We start from the raw sequence: 21,335 nt of genomic DNA, 5'->3' as shown, positions 1-21,335 counted from the left end.
TTAATATCCCCAGAATGTTGTGAATGCCACAGCACCCACAGTGGCAGCTGCAGTTCAAGACGCCTCCACTTTGATGCCAGAGGTCAAAGGTCATACTTTGGTCTCACATACAAGGTAAGATTGAATTATTTTTTTCCAGGCCTATTTAATAGTGCAATGCCTATATAACCTTGGACATAAAGAAGCAGCCAGAAAAGGAAAAGGCATCAGGGTGAATAGCATATTTACCCAAGGGTATAAAGGCTCTGGAAGGATCGCTGGGGCGGGATGTGCCAATGGCATTCACTGCAAACACTCGCACTTCATAGGGAACACCTTCGATCATCTTCTTAGGTTCAAAACTTGTCTCTTTGCAAAGGTCAAAGTTCAGTCGCATCCACCTGGAACTCTGTTTCTTCTTCCTCTCAATGAAGTAACCTACAATACAAACAGAAATTAAACTTTTAACACATGCAGTACAATATATACAGAGATATTTTCTAATACATCATAAAATAAATACACATGAACATATTCTACTAATACTGTACTAATGAGATTCAGTGTGCATCTGGGTTTATTAAATAACCACAACTTTTTAAGTTTGTATTTTTATTTTTATTTTCTTTGGAAATGTGCATCTACTGTACATCATGTCTTACAAAAGAATGTCAAACAAGAATTCCATTTCTACATTGTAAATTTACGATTGCATGCATTAGCTTCAAAATTAACATTAAAATGTCCCCTCTGTGCCACTGCCGCTCCGACTTGAAATTTGTCATAAAAAGGCTATGAAAATAATAACTAAGATTGTCCCCAGGAAATTAGGTAATTTTCACATTAAGAATAACTAAAGAATAAGATTCATTGTGCAAACTCTGATACAGACACACATGCATGGATACAAACACACACATACATGCACACATAGTTATAACACTGCATACCTAAGAGGGGTGAGCCTCCATCATAGACAGGCGGGTCCCAGGCCATCAAACACCAATCTCCTCCCACCTCAGGAACCATTGGGGCCTCCGGGGGGTCGGGAATGTCTGAAGATGAGGACAGTTGGTCTGTATGAGACTCCTACCGCTGGCCAAACTCATAAACAGAATTTAACTTCGATGTTAATGCTGTCTGAGTATCACATCTAAATGTGGATTGTCATACCAACGACCTTGACTTTGACAGTGGCTGTATCCTCTCCTGCTTCATTCTGCACCACAATCTTGTAGCTGTCTGTGTCACCCCGCTCTGTGACATCTATTGTGAGGCTGGTGTGGTCAGGGAACGTCTCTGCTCGAACCCTACTGCCCAATTCCGGGATAACCTTTGATGGCCAAAACACACACACATATATATATATATGAAATCCCTGACACTTATCTCTTCCCTCCCACCTCTCCACTCCTCAATTGGGCTCTTTCCATCTTCACTCTTCCTCTACCCCCTACATCCCGATTCTCACCCTTTCCCCCTTCATCCACACCACTCTGGGGGCAGGCTCTCCACTGATTGGGACCTCCAGACGTAATTTGTTTCCTGCCACAATGGTCACAGTGTTATCCGGGAAATTTAGACTGTCCAAGTGCACTTTGGGGGGATCTGCATTGGACAAAATAAAACAATAACATGGTATTATGTTAATCATAATCATGTGCATGGCTGCATGGTATGTCATAACCATAAGTTAAGGGCATCAAACTTGAGTCCAGAGGGGCTGTCCTTTCAGTCAGCAGCCAATTAAGGTCTTGAAAAATTATGTTTGGATTCTTTAGCAACTGCTTAAATTAATGATCTGTTTTCTGAATATTATTTTGGTTTTAGTTGGAGAAACACTGAGCAACTCATCCCTTTTATCCACAACAGTTTTGTATAAACTAAATTACTACAATAGACAACTTCAGACAAGTTCCATGATCAGTAGTTCTGGGTCAGTGCTGCAGGGTCAGCGTTGTACCTATTATGTGGACTCTGCAAGAAAGGCTTTGAGTGTACCCCTCCAGCACAAAGGTGTAATCCCCCGCATCATGGATCGAGGCGTTCTCAATTTCTAGTCTGTGGTTCCTACAACAAAGGGGGAAAAGCGGTATTGTTGTGCTGTGGAGGGACAATAATGTTTACACAGTGCTGGACGTTTCAGAGAGAATGCACTCCTACTAGGGGAATACAGATGCTTGACTGAGTGGGACTGAGGGAACTGCATACTGTTAAACTGAGGGAGGGCCCATTTGCTGCAACGTGCGGACCGTGTGGTCCCTGATTGGACGAGGGTCTGGACGCACCTGGCTCTGTGTGTGATATTGATGTGGTCATTCTGCTGGATCAGCTGGCCGTTCCGGTACCAGCGTCCTGGCACGTTCCCGGGGGAGATCTCACAGTGCAGCTTGAGGGGCTGACCCAAACGGATCGTCTGGCCACTCAGGTCCTGATGAATCTTCAGAGGTTTTACTGTGGAGATTTAAAGCGATGAGGATGGTCGGGTCTGTGTGGAGGAGGATAGGCATGAGGGATAGGCACCAGGAGGGGCCATATGTGAGAGGATACACTCACAGTCAACTTGAATGTGGGCCTGACTGGTGCCACCTGTGGCCATCACGGAATAAGTGCCGGTGTCCTCTTTCATGGCATCGTCGATGATCAGATAGTGCTTATTCCCGTCGCTCTTGACTCGGTAGCGAGAGCGGACTCCGATTGGGAGCTCCACGCCATTCTTCATCCTGAGATTCAGAGTCAGGAATTGCGGCAGAAGCATTGATTCCTTCTAGCTACTTTTCCTGGTACTCATCAGTGCTAGTATGATGCAGAGGATCTATTTCCTACTAATTTCTCATTGTAGAACAAGGAAAGAGCTGTGTACCATTTAACTGGAGCTCCATCTTCAGACACCTCACACTCCAACTCGATTCGTTCATTCACTGTGGTTTTCACTGGTTGCAGCTCTTTAGTTATCTTCACTGGTAACTCTGTGAGGGATCAGGTTGCATCATCAGACATGACACAGAATGACACTAAGATGGACGGGAGGTTGCATCCCAGAGGGCATATCTACAAAACCAAGGACACCAGAGTTGCCAAACATAGCCAGGGAAACCTACTGCAACAGCCTACCTTTAACAAACAGTTCAGTGGTGGACTTCTCTTCACCAGCAGCGACGGTGTAGGCAGCATCATCCTGCAGGGTGCAGTTATTGATGATCATTATCCGCTGGGTGCCTTTGTGCTCAAAGATGTACCTGCAGAGACATCCCATCAATCAGCCCATTGCACTGTCATCAATGAGGAATGGGGTTGCAGAAGAGCAAACACGTGGCCCATATGGACACTGCTGCGAGACACACAACCAAAGGTCACCACTGCTGATATGTGCTCCATACACACTTTGTAAGATAATATTTTATTTGGGATATTTCAGAGCTGGAGTTTTGTGAATGAGGGATTCCATGCTAAGTAAACAAATCCTAAAGCCCAAGAGGTGGAAATCTAGGTTGAGAGACATTTTGACATAAATAGACTAGATTAACCCCAATATAACTCAGGTGTTATGTGGATATAGCCTGGCTACGTCCTAGTTGGACTAATTATGAAGTGAGCATTAAATGATCAAAAGTAGAGTGAACAAGGTTGATGATGATAGTTGGCATCGGACAGGGGATGGTAATACTTCAGCATCTCAGATTTAAACTGGCTGAAAATAAAGAGGCAGATCAAAGCAACTGAAATAGAACTGGTGAGGCCTTTTGCAAAAAAGAAGCACGTTAGTTAAAAGTAGCCTTGCAAACAGACAAATCATTAACATTCGCAAGTTTGGTAACTTGCTTCATAAGTTAGCAGGTAGGCAACCCTAGCTAGCTAATGAACCTCTTCATTTTAACAGACATTACATTTTTCCAACACATTGCTTGCCATGATTATGAATTCTGTAGCTAGCAAGATAATTGAACTAGTGAACACAAGTATGTTCTTCACAGATTAATTAGGCCAGCTGGTAGCCTGAAGTCATGTTAGCAGCTAACTAGCAAATATTCACACTAGCTAATTCTTGTCGTACCCATATTCTTTTCATACCAGGTACATGAACCTTTCTGTAAGGACAAATATTAGAAATCACTTTGAAAATGTAATTTGAGTGTGTGTGTGCATGTGTATGCATTTGGCACAAGTTTCAAATTTCAAGCGAAGGCTATATTTTAAAAAATGTACATTTACATTTTAGTCATTTAGCAGACACTTTTAACCCAAAGCAGCGTACAAGTAAATAAGTTCCTCAACAAGTGGAAAGCACCAAATCCATGTAAATAAATAGCAAAGCACTCACGTGTAGCGTCATAAACATAAACGATAGTCGAAGTAAATGCATAGTACGATTTTCTTAGGGTATAGAAGAGGGAAATGGAGGAAGGGTCAATCTACAGTCTACAATCTACTAAGGTACAGTCTGCAGTCAGCATGAAAACATGGGGAGCAATTCTGCCATTCTGAGGGTGGTGGGCAGGTCATTCCACCACTGAGGAACCCGAACAGAGAACAGGTGTGAATCTGCAGCCCAGCCACCTGGTGCACATAATGAGGGGACCACAAGGTGACCAGAGCTGGCAGACTTTAGTGGTCTTGCTGGGGTGTAAAGTTCAATTGGAGTCTGGATGTAAGGTGGGGCAGTCCCTTTAGCAGCCTAGAATGCTAACACTAGTTCCATGAATTGGATGCGCGCAGCAACAGGCAACCAGTAGAGGGCGATTAAAAGTGGGCTGAAAAGGACCTGGGCTGGTGGTCAGGCAGGCAACAGCATTCTGGACCAACTGGAGGGGCTTGTAGCAATCCAGGAGAGAGAGAGAGAGAGGGAGTGCCTGGACTAGAAGCTGGGTGGCTTTCTCAGCCAGGAGATGATGGATCCAGCATACATTGTGGAGGAAGAACCTGCAGCCTCAGGCATTGGAGGATATATGTGCAGCCAAGCTGAGATTGTCATCAAGGGTCACCCCAAGATTCTTGACTGAGCAGGAGGGCGATACAACAAATTCCATGACGGTCAGTGAACGGTTTATCATTGGAGAGGACTTGTAAAGGAATGTAAAGAAGCTCAGTCTTGCCAAGGTTAAGCTTCAGGTGGTGGGAGGTCATCCACAGAGAGATGTCAGCCAAGCAGGCAGCTATTGCCTCATCATTATATTATACCCATCTTTTCCTCCTGCAGCTAGTGGACAAACACATCACTGTCTGCTGCATTGCCTTCCAGAATCTTTCTTTTTACCAATTCCCTGTCTATCCCCACAACCAATCACCAACATTTCTGTTGAAAAGTTCCCAGACTCCCCAAACCCAAAATGTGCAGCCATACATAGACAGATGTACATACACTGACAGACTTGCATGCATCAGCCATGAAAGAGCTTTGGAGGGCACACTCCAGTACTGCACCAAAGTGACCGGTATTCATACACCATATGTTAGCAGCATTCCAGAGGGAGCAGAGTGGACAAGGGAACTTACTTCCTTTGACTTGGGTTTGAAGGTGGCGCCGGAACATGGCCGCAGAGTGATGTGGTAGAAGTAGAGGTTATTGCAGAGAGTGAGGATCACCACGACAAGGCATGACAGAAACACAGAACAGAGGTACAGAGAGACATCATGCCTGGAGTGGACTGGAAGAGCAATTAGTGACGCAACAAGAAAAAGAGCACTGAGAAGCCGCCAGGGGGGGATCCTGGGATTTCTGTGCCTCTTGACACAATGGACTGGAAAACTGTATTAACCTCCCAGATGGCTTTAACCATGTTTCACTTTGAACGACCACTGCCTGGTGGCCCTCAGTACTGTAGCATTGCCTTTAACATCAACTTTGCTGTAAACTTATAACTTAAACGTGTAGCTAAGGGTTCAGAATGAACAACAATGTACCAAAACCAAACAGTGACTGGCAGGGGGAAATTGGACTTCTGTGAAAAAGGGGAAACATATTTGAAGGTGTTAATGGTAATGACATCCATATGCATTGGATGAAAGGTTAAATTCACAGACTTGTGGGGTGCTTGTGGTTAGGACAGGGTCACAAAAATCAACTGCTGGTCAGAGGCAGTTCAGAGTATAACTGGGTTAAAGTCCTGTGAGGGAGGAACCACAATTTTCCTGAATGGAGGTGAACCAATATGTTGTATCATACGCTACATTTCCACCCAAATGTAGCTCAGGGCCACACACTACCCAGCCAAACCAAAGGGTATTTACAACACTGCTGTAATGCTGGCATCTTAAGCATGTCACATAAACATTGGAAGAACAATATGTTAGCTGTGAATTGACTGCCAATGGTTCACAAGCAGGGATAAACAGCACTACATACTGACAATAAAATACAATGGGAGCTGTGTTCATACCAGGATGAGTGCCACCACTGAGCATCCACAGGGAAACATTTCAATATATTCTCTTTTTTGGGTCTCCCTGCCAATAAGGGCTGTATATTTTGAGTATTTGACCCTCATATGGGAAAGTTGCAGTTTCAAACTCCAGATGGCGCAAATGGCATCTTTCTTTTGGATGAGGTCTTAGTTCAGTGCTATCACAACCACGAGGTATGGACACGGCCTCCAGAAAAATATGACTGCAAAATTAGATTTAAAAAAAGATTCTGGGTCATATTTATCAATATACTATAGGATGTGAAAATGGTCTGGAATATTGTGGGGCAACATGTGTGTGCAGTATATCATAGATAGACAGTGTAAGCCCATCTAAAATCGTGCAGTAGTTATTGATACCCCCAAGTCATTTATGAACCATTGCTTCTCTGGCTGCTAGGAGCTGCCCAGAACAGTGCTTAACCTTTAAACAAGCCCATCAAACCACAAACGAAACACATTTGATTAGGAGAGACGCCTAAAAAAGGGGTTTCATTCATACGAATCTGAAGCAGTGAAAATGTCAATAGTACAAAGTACAAATGATAAGCAGATAAATAAAACCTTGTGCAACATACTTTGGGGTGGGCCTGATCTCTTGGCCATTCTTGAGCCACTTCAGCTCCACAGTAGGATCAGCCAGGTCCACCATAAACCGGATCTTTCCACCCTTGTCCACCTGATATGCCGGCTCCAGCTTTTTGGCAAAAGCTTCAAAAGACATAGTAAATATTGGTCACGGCCATCTGTGGCTATTCTCTGAAAAAGAATACTTCTCTCAAGATCACCTTTTCATTACATCACCAGTTAGGACAAGCAGAAGCATTATGTTTCCAAATTCTTTGTCTCGCTTCATTTTGGACATTTCCAAACATTCCCTAAATTTTATACATTTTATAATTTTTTATTTATATTGCATATCATGGTAAACATGCCCATTTATTGGAGTACCTGGAGTACCTGTTTCATTATCGGCCTGCTAGGTAATGTTTCATTATGTGACATTTTTATTCACATTTTCACCCCTTAAGTATTGCCCCCGTTTTTGACTACATAATCCCGGTCTCATCTCAAAGGTAACCCTTGGAGATCAGAAGTACTGTAAATATTATTTTTTTTTTAAAAAGTTACAAATGCTCACAAACACAGTGGAAGTGGAAGATTTTTTTTCTCTCTGCAAAGTGGATACAGACTGGCTGTGGCTGTGCCTGGTGGGCTTCGAAATATCCATACCTTCACTTTTCTTCTCCTCCTTCTTGGTCTTCTTCAGTCTCCTCAGCAGACCCCTCAGGTCAGTGATGCCGTACATGAAAGCGATCTTCTCATACTCATCCGGCCGGGCGTTCTTCAGGATTTCCCACACGTCCACCTCCGGGGTATCGTCCTGCTTCGGCTCCCTTGGCACCAGAGGTCAGGGCATTAGGTGAAGGCTCACAGAGTGACTGTCGCTACATGCACTGAGGAACTGCACTAAGAGGGGGCATGGAAGGTGGCGCGCTGTATATAACAGGGGGCAAGGCGGTTATACTCGGCACTGACGGAAGGCGAGATGGTGTTAATCAAACTGTCGGGGAGGAGTAGCATCTTGGACAAATATTTTGAGAGTAACGGGCTTAACAGTGACGCTCTTTATGGAGTTCCTCAGAGCATGTCGCACAAAGGGATGGGCATAAACTGTAATGAACCTGTTCTCACTTGCAACCATATGGCTTTAGGCAGTGTTACAAGGGAAGGGGAGGCTTAATGAGTAGACTTGCATACTGTGTCGGGGGGATAAAATAGAATTTTAATTGAGTAGGGGGCCTAAGGTTTGGGGTGTGTGGGTCGGTCTGTGCGTGTGTGCGAGCACAAATATGTGCATGCATAAGTTAATTAAATGTATAGTCAAGTGGTTTTGCAGGGGAATATCGAAGAATGTGAGGGTTTAGTCAGGCAATGTTGTTTCTTCTGGTAGGGGATACAGAATTGAGGATTGATACCTTTAAGGACACCTTAAAATGCTTTTGTTTTTAGGGCTGCACTGTTTAAGAGATTGATCAGGCTTTTTCATTGACCAAAGCTGGAAAAGGCATGCAGTCATATGTGCTGGTACAGGGAATGGGGCCTGGATGTGCAGAAATAGGGCATGTACAGGAAGGATCTTCTTACAATCTTCTTAGTGCTTAATCAGCAGAGATAAATACAGTAACCTCTGGTAATTGCCCATCCCTTTGTATTGTACTCTCTTAGTGCGTGTTAGAGACTGCTGGAAGCCTTAAAAGGGACAGCTCATGGGACTTTAGATGTAAATTCACAGTTAGTAAAGCAATGTTACCTTGATTTTAAAAGCTTCCATTAGTGAGCAATATGAATATCATTCATCCAGCCCTTTCTTTCCAAGACATCTCTCCCAATGTCTGAAAGCTTTGAGGCCATCCGGCATGAGATATTTCATTTTAATCTTGGTTCCAATTCTGTTTATTTTCAGGCAGGAATTAAAAAGCTTACTTTAAATAATATATTAAAGACCACTAAAACGAAATGCATTCTTATAGGTTTTTTTCATTGTTCAAATATAACAATGTAGTGGTAACACTATTTTACAGCATCATTTATAAATGGTTTATTAACAGGTTACGAGCAATTGTGTGACATCATGTATTTATTGCTATGTAAATATATTGCTGAATCCAGGTGAAATGCATACCAGTCATAACTAAGAATTACAGACAAAGTCCATTTTAATTATTGACAGAGGTTAATAGAACATTTATAAATGTTGCTTTTCAATGAAGTGTTATCATACTACAGTAGGCCAACACTCTTGCTTTTTCCACTACCTATAGCTACAGTCCATGCTGGTGAAGCTACAGGATTATGGTACTTACCCACAGTAAGGTCTAATCTTTTAATAACTTATTCACTTTACTAACCTGTTCATTCTGAATGAAAAAAGAAGAGACAACCCCAAATGTAATTTTGCTAAAGTGGATAGGTTCAGTCAACTCGCAGTGTAGTTTGCCTCAATTTAAGCAACTATGGCTACTTAACAAATGTTAAATATTCCATTAACAATGAAAAATTGTGTTTTGGAAAAACTGAAATACAGTTGACAGAATACTGCCTCTGAATATTTTTCTCAGTGCATAACATTATGCAAGGCTGCTGCAGAACATGAATCTCCCAAAAAGAAAAGTGAAAAAAAAGAAAAAATGAAAAGAAAAAATGGGAAAAAGTTTTGTAAGGGAAAAAAGGACGTTGAGGGCTGATGCTCAATGGCATAAGAAGTGTGAATCAGCATACAAAAGTCAATTGCAATGTGTAATATACTGTTAAAGTACATGTATGTCTAAATTGTATTGTCTTAATGGTAAATGGTTGGCATTTATAAAGCGCCTCTACCCAAAGCGCTGTACAATTGATGCTTCTCATTCACCCATTCATACACACACTCACACACCACCGGCGATTGGCTGCCATGCAAGGCGCCGACCAGCTCGTCAGGAGCATTTGGGGGTTAAGTGTCTTGTTCAGGGACACTTCGAAACAGCCCGGGCGGGGGATCGACCGGCAACCCTCCGACTGCCAGAAGACTGCTCTTACAGCCTGAGCCATGTCGCCCCCTTAATCTTAGTGTTATGTATAAACTATATTCAGCATCATTGTAGTCACAAAATCCATAAAACCATATATACATTTAAAATCATCCATCCATCCATCCATTATCTGAACCCGCTTATCCTGATCAGGGTCGCAGGGGGGCTGGAGCCTATCCCAGCATACATTGGGCGAAAGGCAGGAATACACCCTGGACAGGTCGCCAGTCCATCGCAGGGCACACGCACCATTCACTCACACACTCACACCTACGGGCAATTTAGACTCTCCAATCAGCCTAACCTGCATGTCTTTGGACTGTGGGAGGAAACCGGAGTACCCGGAGGAAACCCACGCAGACACGGGGAGAACATGCAAACTCCGCACAGAGAGGCCCCGGCCGACGGGGATTCGAACCCAGGACCTCCTTGCTGTGAGGCGGCAGTGCTACCCACTGCACCATCCGTGCCGCCTCCATTTAAAATCATTTACAGGTAAATTTGGAAGAATAAAAGATTCAATTGTGGTGACAAGCTGCAAACTCTCAAGCTCACCAAAGAGAAAAAGACAAAGTAAGAATAATCAGTTGGGAGACCCAGGCCAGGGTTTCAGGGGTTAAAAGAGACAAAAATCCTCTGTCCACTATGAGGTGGACTGTTATTCTCACCTATGTTTAAGGAGACCACTAAAGTCAAGCTCTCCTGCATCGTCTTGTCCTTCACTGCTGTGGTTAACAGGGAAAGATTAATGGACATTTAATGACAACAGACACAGTAACAGACACCACAGAAACAATGCTAAAAAAACAACGCAAAGCCTAGGCACTGACTGCAATCTATGCATTAGGTCCAGACTAACGCATAATTGGGGCTTACACAAAAACCCTTGGCTTTGTTTCTGTACCAGAAGGCTCTGAACAAACTGGTTTGTGTAAGGGGGACCAAGAGTGATCCCAGCTAACACATAACAATATTCTCACCATCCTTCAGCTGTGTGTAACATCACTGTGAGGCTACGGGGTTAAAGTGATGTTCTGAGAATGTTATGTAGGAGCTGGGATGTTTGCGTTGCTTTCAGGCACACTGTTGAGAGGGACTCTTTCAGTGCAAGCGTTGGCCATATTATCAATTCCTAGGGTTGGGTTGGGTTGGGTTGGTTGGTTGGCTTGTTAATATCCCTTATGAAGGTTTCTCCCTTTGGATTTCACAGTAGTTTGGCAGTTTGTCAAACCATGTAACTACATTGGTTTGTCATAAGTTGTCTGTGCCATGGTTTGCATGTCTTTTCATACTCAACCATGATGCCACTTTTCTATCCAAACCATTATTGTGGATTTACCAGGGAAAACTTTTATAAGAGACCTCATTACAAGTACTGAGTACTTATACATACTTTGTTCTAGGACATAGGGTGGTAGTCCAATTCCGTGGTTGGCCAAATGAAATCTCCAGTTTGATTGTTCTCATTTTGCCCTTTCTCAAAGCACCAGTTGGCTGACACAGGTATACTTTCTTTTAGCTAGACCCCTAATTATGTAATGAATATTATACTAGTGATCCCATACCTTATCTGATATAGAGTGGGGATACTGCTTCATTTATATAAACAGACAGATTCTTAAAATTCTTTCTGAGGTAAATACGCATTGATAATACATTATTACTTGAACAATTGTGTAATGCTTTAGAAGGTATATGAAAGGATGAAAGAACACTGTTCCTGGGGACTTCTTCAGACATTCTCTGTAAAGGGTGTGGTTGGTAAGTGTAGCTTTTTTACCTTCTTTTAAAAGCTGATCGAATGTCAATGCTAGGAGAGGCTTCAGGGATGTCTGAAAGATTAGAGTAGATTGGTTGTGTATGTTGATTGCTCTTGGAGAAACAAATCCAGCATTACTCATTATCACACTTTCGAGAAAAAGCAAAAGAATGGGCTTACTATCCCACTGCCATGGTTCTGTGGACAGCACTGTGAATACAATAGAACATACCTTTAATCTCTAAATCAAAGGAGCAGCTGTCAAATTTGTCCTTGTAGGTAACCTCACACCTGTAATTCCCAGTAAAGTTATCTTTGGCCTTCATGATGTGCATTTCAAATGTATGAACCTGCAAGGTGATAGACAGGTTCAGCATCAGTAGGACAAAGAGAGACAAGAGACAAGTATGCCAACAGCAAAGGAACCACAAATTGCACAAGGCATTTGTGTGACTTTTTCTCAGACCTACCAAAAGTCACTGGGGATCATTTCTGTCTGTAAGCTAAAGTGCATTAGCACATTTCGCACACAGTCTTATCTCGAGAGATCTACAGATGTGTATACATACAGGTTTAGTCAAAGAGAACAGATGCCAAGTTAGAGCTTATTGTATTTATCAGTGTTTCAGTCTACAAAATTATTAGGTGCCAAAACGTAATTTTTCACACATACTGTCTTATTACAAAGGCCATGATATTCCCTGAAGCCATGTACCACAATGAATGGTTACTGTTTGAGTGTCCTGTGCTGAAGGTTCAATGTCAGTCCTCAGAACACATGTCTTTGCCAAGTAAGGATTACAGAGAGAATGCTATGACTGCTCATGCTACATGAATGCACTTTCCCAGAAATTAGTAATATTGTAGACAGTGAAGAGAAGGCAAACAATTATTTAATGGAACCTAACAGTCATATTTTCAAGGCACTGCTCATAAGGATTGTCAAAGGCTAATACAACCAACAACCTAAGGAAAACACCACATCCAACTGAAAAGAAAAATGTAGCTTCTAAAGTGAGGCTTTTGCAATGGATCTGTGTTTAAGGATATATGGATATAATACGGATTTACTTTTGAAGCATTGAATAATTTGACAGCCCTAACCTTGGTGAAGCGGTCAAAGCTCTCCTTCAGCTGCAGGTGCTTCCCGGTCTTACTGGCCAGATCCATCCACTTCCCTTTGAACCATTTGATGGTGGGTTTGCGCAACAGGTCTTTGGCCTCCACCTTGGCAACGAAACTTATGTCTTCACCTTTAAAGCATATGAATTCAACAGTGACTTCCCACAACTGAGAGAAACCCCAGACTTTTCTGAATGCATTCGCCACAGCTAATTTATGCACCAGAGAAGGTTGTGCAATCGTTGTTCACAGATCTTGTAGAGGGGTGATTAAAAAGACAATAATGTAAATACTGACCTAGCCCACTCTATTCTCCACTCACTCTATTCTTCCTTCAGAGCAGAGTAAAGTAATTTGTGTAGTTGCGGAGGTTTTGTGTAAAGTGTGTTTTTTGGAAGTAATGTCTGCAAAAAATGCTTTGCCCCCAAGTGAATAACCGTCCACAAATTAACTCAGAAATAAATTCAGAATAACTCTCCACAGATAAACCCTTCCTGGCTCAACACTTTCCAGATCCTTCCCAGATTGATGCTTTGTTACTTAGACTTTCCTCCCAGCTGACCTTGAGCAAGCTCTGTTTGTGGACTCACCCACACTGATGGAGCCACTCTGGGGTTTCTCTATGAGCAGGGTAGAGAGCTGGGTGTTCTCCACAGGCTTGTCCAGTTCTTCCACAGACTGTCCTTCTCCAAGAGACCACACTGTTGAACACACACATGCATGCGCACACACACCAACACACACAGAGACAAACACACACACACACACACACACCACATCACCTACCCGGCTAATACGTAAATGTAAATGGTTGGCATTTATACTGCGCGTTTATCCAAAGCGCTGTACAATTGATGCTTCTCATTCACCCATTCATACACACACTCACACACCAACGGCGATTGGCTGCCATGCAAGGCACCAACCAGCTCGTCAGGAGCAATTGGGGGTTAGGTGTCTTGCTCAGGGACACTTTTCCACACCCAGGGCGGAATCGAACCGGCAACCCTCTGACTGCCTGCCTGTCTTACCTCCTGAGCCAATGTCACCAAAATGTTACAATGCACTGCAACATTTTTAAAACATTGGAGCAAGTTTGAATTGAATAAACAAAATAGTTGCAGATTGGGGGGGAAAAAAGTTGCTGCAATGCATTTATTCACCACAACCTTGCTGCAATGTTGAAAAAGTTGCAAGCAAGGAGGAGACTGGACTGCATGTTCAGGAGAGCTAGAGACATGAGAAACCTGTATTACTCCGTTCATATAAATTGCATTCACCCAGATTGTAAGATAAAAGGAAAGAAAGTTAAAAACCAACACAACAACAGCAAGTACTACATCAGTTTGCTGATAATTCTTAACATAATGACAGTACATCCAGAAATTTGTAATGCACTCCATATATTTCATGAGTAACTATCTATATTAACTAACCAACTATATTTTCTATATTTGTCTTACTCCAAAAAAAGGTTTAGCAAATGTTCTTTGATTTATTCAGTTTGAGATGTTCTAGCCCTCTGACTAGAGGAGAGAGATGTGGAATGAGGGAGGGCCCACAATTGACACAGGCATTGTTCTGGGTTTTTCTGCCCTAATCTCTTCCTCTTAGTGCTCAGCTTCCATGCCACACTCTTGCAGGGCTTCAGATCTAATGTGCAACGTTCCACTGGTGTGTCTTTAGTTTTGAGCGCTCGCTCCTTTCATTTTCCCATCTCACATGAAAATGTGCAGCAGTGCAGAGACTATGGCCTCTATTGAAATGCATTCTGTCCTTCAGTTTTGGTAACACATCTACATATACAAGCAAGAATAATTCTTATTGGTTTGTTCAGATTGTGTTCTATCAACTGTTTCATCAAGAGAAAACATTTGATTCACCTTAAAGGAAAGGCCAGAAGACATTACAGCTTTATTGAAAGGAGACCAAGGTCTATCATTTCCAAAAGCCTCATAGCTTCCTACAAGCATCGGATAGACACTGAACTATGATGTTTTGGAAACTGTTCTTTTTCATTGAGAATAAAGGCTGTGGTCCAATGAACCCAAATGTGTTAGGGCCATTTCGGCATGCTCCATTGGACCAGCCATACTGGGAAGATGAAGACAGGGCAAACTTTAGCGTATACTTAGAAGCCTATTCTTACTGTCATTATTGCATAGTATTACCTGAGTCCTTTCTCCCCATGGCTGACTCAGGAAGGCTATCATCTAAACGAAGACAGAGAGAAATTTACAGCATATTATGTAAAATAGTACTGTAAAGTCCATAGCAACACCTGCTACACACAATCACATATACACAGAGGACAGGCATGCAATTGCAGATGCCCACCAAGCAAGTTACTGTGAACACTGTGGAATTCTGACATAAAACCTGACATTCTCACATAATGGTCTGCCAATGAAAAAGCATATATTAATGAAAAAGTTGTATCAGGTTGTTGGTGGGCTTTCCAGGCTGAATTTATATAAGCTTTTTTATAAAAAGAGACAAATATGAATATTTACAGTAATGAAAAAAATATTGGTTAATTCTAATGCCTTGGGGATACCATTTTTCCCATGAATAACATGGCAGCATCATGTTAGTCCTTATTCTCAACACATCACTGCCAGCAGTAATCAGTGGTAAGAAGTATCAGTATTAATGAGCAAATTTGGAGTTTTGGGTATAGAACTATTGTCTAAAATATCATATTATTCATTAGCAGAGAGTTCAGACCAAAATTAAAATATCACACAATATTTTGGCTTGCAAATCATTTTTAGGGCAATTTGTGCAACACAAAGTCTAATGAATTTCACAAACAACGATACTGAGAGATTTTATGGAGCATTATCGTCAGAATTCCAAAAGATGAACTTTAGACTTTTCCATATTTTATAGACAATAATGTTAGAAAGCAGTCTCCACAAAGACATAAGCAAACTCACAGGATAGAAGACATGTCTATTCAAGAGCTAGTGGAAAGTGCTTGAAGATATATCTAAATTGTCTAATCATTAACTGACCTATATTGAACATTTGTTAAACATTTAGATTACTCTAATCTGTAGCAGCGTTACTAAAATATCACTTCAAAATTCGCTTCAAAATTCACACGAAAACTTCTAAAAATAAACATGTCTCCAAACATGTTTTCTTTGACCAGGCAGGGGTAGCTACATTATAGCTCTACACTAGATGTTCCATTATAGCTGAAACTATTGGGTTAATGCAGGTTTAAATCATCTCCTTACAAGGCAGCTCAATAGACAGTTTCTTGAGTGAATTGGCCTCCTCTGTGAAAGAAAGCACAGTATGAATGAGTTGGTAAATCTTCAGAATGTCTGTATGTGTGTCCCTGTGGAGTAAATCGCAAACAAGTTGAAAAAGTACACGGATGCCCATCAAACTTGTAAATTTACCAATTTAACAGTATCTGTAAATGTAATGAATAATCAAACAAACAAATCTCTAAATTGATAACAACGTGTCTTTTCCTTTGTAAATGTGGTGCGGTGATACCATAAAGTTGGTAATTAACTTGGATCAGAAGGTTGATCTACAAAAGTACAGAAGATACGTACATGCATTATACATACATTTTATGTATGCACATTGTAATACAATACACATGGTACATACATCTTTGTATGCATTGTACAAATACATATACTATGTTTGTTATTTAACATTATTCCTTTATATGAATTTATCACCATATAAAGATAGTGTGCTTGTAGGAATGCAGGTTGATTTTGGACACTGTACAGAAAGAGCACACAAACAGTGAAATGCATGTACTGTATGTATGTATTTGAATAATACACATACACATACATTGCATTCGATTAAATGCTAATCACATAGGCCAGTGCTCCAAAGGCTGCAAAACTGGTCTATTGGTCTCCCTTAAAAACCATGATACCGTGTACCATGTGGCCTTTTAGAAGAAAAATATGTTGAGAACCCAGAAAAATACCTCATCATCACATACCAAGCATACAAATACACTGTTACACACTAAAGGGTGAATACACTAGGATAATCAGGGGGCAGGGCTATCTTACGGCAACAGGAGTTGTCTAGACTGCATCTGCAGAGTGTGGCATTCCAAAACAACAGATCCACTGGGGCTCCCACTGTGACAGTCTCTGGGTGGAGCGTGACATGAAGATGATGGTTGTGGTTACTAACCTGGTGGGGCCGGCGGTGATGGGGTTCTGGCAGCAGTGTCATCATCTTTATCTGCAATAAAGGCATGATTGACACTTCGGCTGACCAGTCGCTGTGCTTCACTCCATCACCGCACACCAATCCCAACCAATGCAGGACATGAAGGGTGGTTTTATGTGACATGGAAGTCATGCAATATGGCAGTCAAGGGAACTGCCTGTGAAGGATACATGTTGTTTTGTGAACAAGACATGAATTAGTTGTTTTTGTTGTTTTTTTGCTGACTTTCATCAGCTCAGGATATGATGAGGTCACTGTTGCCTGGCAGAATAATGTTGTCTTACCGCTGTTGAAAGGGAAGCTCATGCACATCCTTCTATAGCTCACTCACTCCCCAAACGAAGGGGGGCAGTGTACTTGTACACACACACACAGATACAAACTCTTACACATATACGCCCACATACTCTGTCTCTTTCACTCTCTCTCTTTCACTTGCTCTGTCTCTCACTCACACACACACACACATGCTAAAGGTTACATTCATTATCAGACCTGCCGTGGGTGGGGATGGGGTAGCCACCCCATTAACTGCCTCCGCTTCCTCCTTCACTGGTTTCCCAGGCGGCACTAGTTGGAACAAGGCTTACATACATTATACTCACCTCACATACAAGTTACACATGAAAGTGGTGACGTTGTGAAAGAATTCCTAAATATAAAATCAGCAAACATTCTGTAAAAGTGTACCTCCCCACTAAACAAAAAGAAATCAAGCTGTATTTAACTACATAGATACAGTATGCCTTGTGTGACAATGAAATGGTATGTTGAGATAAAATTTAGCCATAGGAGAAGCATTTAAAAGCATTGATAAGATGAGCTTGAAGCAGAAACTACACTATTCAATAAGCCAAGCATAAGTGGATTCGCAGCTCTTTAAAGGTACAATAGGTAATTTTGGACTTGCAGCAACAAACACTGTTTATCCCTCCCCCTTCACTGTGAATGTGCTGACGTTGAAACGACCCCACGCCATTGGCTGTGGCAATTACAACCAATTTTTAACCAATGAGCTCAAATTATTGTACAGCTATACAATGTTTTGGTACAGAGTGTCGGTCCGTCAACTGCATATTTTGAAACCCAAATTTAAGGACTATAAACACAGGCAGAGGGTGACTCAACAATTCAGTGAACCCTTTTCAATGATATGAAGGGATTTAATGGTCTTGTAACAATGCTTTAACACAAAAATCTGACCAATTGTACCTTTAACAGAATTTCAAAAGCATTGTTTGTTAATCATTCAACAAAGACCCATCAGTTCAGTAAACAATAAGATACCAGCAGCAAACCAAATATAGATAATTTTTGATAGCTGAATATTTCTCAAAACCTCAGATTACACATACAATGCAGTCTCTAAAACCATTGTTGAACTGAACTGGAGAACCCTATGTTGACTTTTAGAGTGTTAGTGGTCCAGCAGCTTTGGCATATTTGCTAGGCTTCACTTACCACGGTGAGTGGGTGTGCTTGGGTCCTTCTCCTTTAGACCAGTGTCAAAAGCCTGTACAGGCTTCTTTATTCCAGCATCTACAGGCTTTTTTATTCCAGCATCTACAGCCTTCTCAGGTACCTTCAGCCCAGCATCTACAGCCTTCTCAGGTTCCTTCAGCCCAGCATCTACAGCCTTCTCAGGTTCCTTCAGCACAGCATCTACAGCCTTCTCAGGTACCTTCAGCCCAGCATCTACAGCCTTCTCAGGTTCCTTCAGCACAGCATCTACAGCCTTCTCAGGTTCCTTCAGCCCAGCATCTACAGCCTTCTCAGGTACCTTCAGCCCAGCATCTACAGCCTTCTCAGGTTCCTTCAGCACAGCATCTACAGCCTTCTCAGGTTCCTTCAGCCCAGCATCTACAGCCTTTTCAGGTTCCTCCAGCCCAGCATCTACAGCCTTCTCAGGTTCCTTCAGCCCAGCATCTACAGCCTCCTCAGTTACTTTCAGCTCAGCAACTACAGGCTGCACAAGCTTGGGCATTCCACCATCTACAGCCTTCTCAGGTTCCTTCAGCCCAGCATCTACAGCCTTCTCAGGTACCTTCAGCCCAGCATCTACAGCCTCCTCAGGTACCTTCAGCCCAGCATCTACAGCCTTCTCAGGTTCCTTCAGCCCAGCATCTACAGCCTTCTCAGTTACTTTCGGCTCAGCAACTACGGGCTGCACAAGCTTGGGCATTCCACCATCTATAGCCTTCTCAGGTACCTTCAGCCCTGCATCTACAGCCTTCTCAGGTACCTTCAGCCCAGCATCTACAGGCTGCATAGGCTCTGGCATTCCAGCATCTATCGTCTCCACAGATGCCTTCAGGTCTGTGTCTACAGCCTGAGGTTCCTTCAGCTCAGCATCTACAGGCTGCACAGGCAAGTTCAGCCCAGCATCTACAGCCTCCTCAGGTTCCTTCAGGTCTGTGTCTACAGGCTCTGTACAGTAGACACAGCACCATGGCTAAAGCAAAGCAGGCCTCGGACACAACCACGGTGCAAGCTTCACAAAAACAGCCAACACTCTGCAAATCACTCAAACACAGTGCATGAGCATATGAGGTGCACATGCTGAGGACAGACATAGAGCTTAAACAAGTAAATTCAGGTGCTGAACATATGGAGCATTGTATCGCAGGCCAGTGCATATTCACCTTGTAGCAAAACGTTCTAGAATTTACAGCACTAATACATATTATCCAAAGACTCTTACAGTGAATACACTGAATATATAATTTCATGATTGATCCAGCAAACTGAAACTGCAACTGGGGATCTGGATAAATCCTGATGATGAGTTAAAATGTGTGGTAATTTTGCCAGATGTAACTGTTAATGTTTCAGGTCCGCATCATTTTTTTTAATTTTTTTTTTCAGATTTTTCCCTTTTTACCCTGCCAAGTCCCTCCCTCTGGAGCAGCGAGCCAATTATTGTTGCCCCACGTGAGCCGGCCAAACTTGGCTTTTGGCAGGACCAAGAATCGAACCCCAGTCCCCGGTGTGCAACTGCAGCAAACTGCAACCGCAAGTCTGCTGCGTCTTAGCCCGCATCAGACTTTAATGATTTAGGTGCATTCTAAATAGAATCCGAAAGATTTTGATAGCTATTTCTGAGGTGAGTCCAATTCGGACAAAGCAGCAGCAAATCTAGTGATCCTATATCTATAATAAATCCTCTAGAAGACATAATATTCCACTCAATGAACACTCAAAATCACAGTGAAAAAAAAAAACTCAGTTTTGGAATTTAAATGGGATTGTTAATAACCAAAGATGGAATCAAAGTATGAATGTAGAATGCACAATCTGGACAACTGCCATATTGAATAAGCATTTGCACCACAGGTGCAGTGGTCAGTGAATCTTCTCCTACACTTCAAACAGTGTCACAACAGCCAAAAAACCAACCTCACTGGGGATGAAATCATATTCCATTGAGACTATAGCTATCAAAAACCAATGTATGCTTGACAGCTTGAGTATAGTAAATAACAGTTCTGTCCCATCGAAAACATACCTGTAATATACATAGTATTATAATTGCTTCCATACTGCACCTTATCTTTGAAACATGCTCAACCTGTTAGTAAAAGCAGGGACAATTACCAGCTTTTCAGCCCAGAGAGCAGAGAACTGTTCAGGCAGTGTGTAGAGACAGTGTGCACTATGAGTCTTGGTGGGGAAAGGAAACAGTGAAATAAAAATGGAGGCGAAGATTTAAAATCAAATGGTCACAAAAAAAGAACTCAAGTGTGGACACTCACTCACACAGACACACGTGACAAAAACTCCTGCTGTGTGAGCGAATTAGGAAGTGCGAATGATGGAGGAAGTGTCCAGGGTAGGTGGACAGAGGGTGGTGTGATAGAAAGTGTGGAAGGGGGGGAAGAGGAACAAAGGGCACAAAGCAAGTTCACCCACCTGAAGGTAGCGCAGTCTCAGGAGCCTCACTGCTGTCTGGGGCAACACTCTCTAAGTATGTGACAAACATAGCTCGATAATTAATGCTGCTTGATAAACCAGAGCCACAACAAGATGGGCACACACACATTCAGCACATGATAAACAAGACTAAACGGCTACCAGTCACAGCTCATCTGTATCCGCAAATGGCGAACTTGAGCTGTTTGATGGATGCAAAACTTACAGGAAATGTATGTACACAAATTGTTATAGATACATGGCATGGTCTTGGCTGTTATGTGAATGTCCATATGGATGACTGATGTGGCAATGTCTACATCAGCTAGAACTTAAATTACACAAAGAGAGACCTAGTTCTCAGTG

At 42.3% G+C, this 21,335-nt stretch overlaps 1 protein-coding gene across 1 annotated transcript in view; it reads right to left on the bottom strand.

Annotated features, from left to right (window-relative positions):
• The window catches only part of LOC133134870 (myosin-binding protein C, slow-type-like), a 28,852-nt gene extending 7,871 nt beyond the window's left edge, over positions 1-20,981 (bottom strand). Inside the window, exons 1-18 of the mRNA XM_061251415.1 lie at positions 20,970-20,981; positions 15,008-15,049; positions 13,427-13,537; positions 12,819-12,967; positions 11,947-12,064; positions 11,736-11,787; positions 10,624-10,680; positions 7,614-7,777; positions 6,959-7,091; positions 3,094-3,218; positions 2,843-2,948; positions 2,536-2,702; positions 2,268-2,433; positions 1,943-2,049; positions 1,451-1,587; positions 1,153-1,312; positions 930-1,034; positions 229-417 (exon numbers count right to left, since the gene is read on the bottom strand). Coding sequence (XP_061107399.1) covers positions 229-417; positions 930-1,034; positions 1,153-1,312; positions 1,451-1,587; positions 1,943-2,049; positions 2,268-2,433; positions 2,536-2,702; positions 2,843-2,948; positions 3,094-3,218; positions 6,959-7,091; positions 7,614-7,777; positions 10,624-10,680; positions 11,736-11,787; positions 11,947-12,064; positions 12,819-12,967; positions 13,427-13,537; positions 15,008-15,026 — 2,065 coding nt within the window. The 5' untranslated portion in view covers positions 15,027-15,049; positions 20,970-20,981. The remainder of the gene's footprint in view (positions 1-228; positions 418-929; positions 1,035-1,152; positions 1,313-1,450; positions 1,588-1,942; positions 2,050-2,267; positions 2,434-2,535; positions 2,703-2,842; positions 2,949-3,093; positions 3,219-6,958; positions 7,092-7,613; positions 7,778-10,623; positions 10,681-11,735; positions 11,788-11,946; positions 12,065-12,818; positions 12,968-13,426; positions 13,538-15,007; positions 15,050-20,969) is intronic.
• Between the last annotated feature and the right edge of the window lie 354 nt (positions 20,982-21,335).

Source organism: Conger conger, chromosome 8, assembly GCF_963514075.1.
Source record: "Conger conger chromosome 8, fConCon1.1, whole genome shotgun sequence".
Taxonomy (NCBI): domain Eukaryota; kingdom Metazoa; phylum Chordata; class Actinopteri; order Anguilliformes; family Congridae; genus Conger; species Conger conger.
This window is presented reverse-complemented; position numbering and strand designations above follow the sequence as displayed.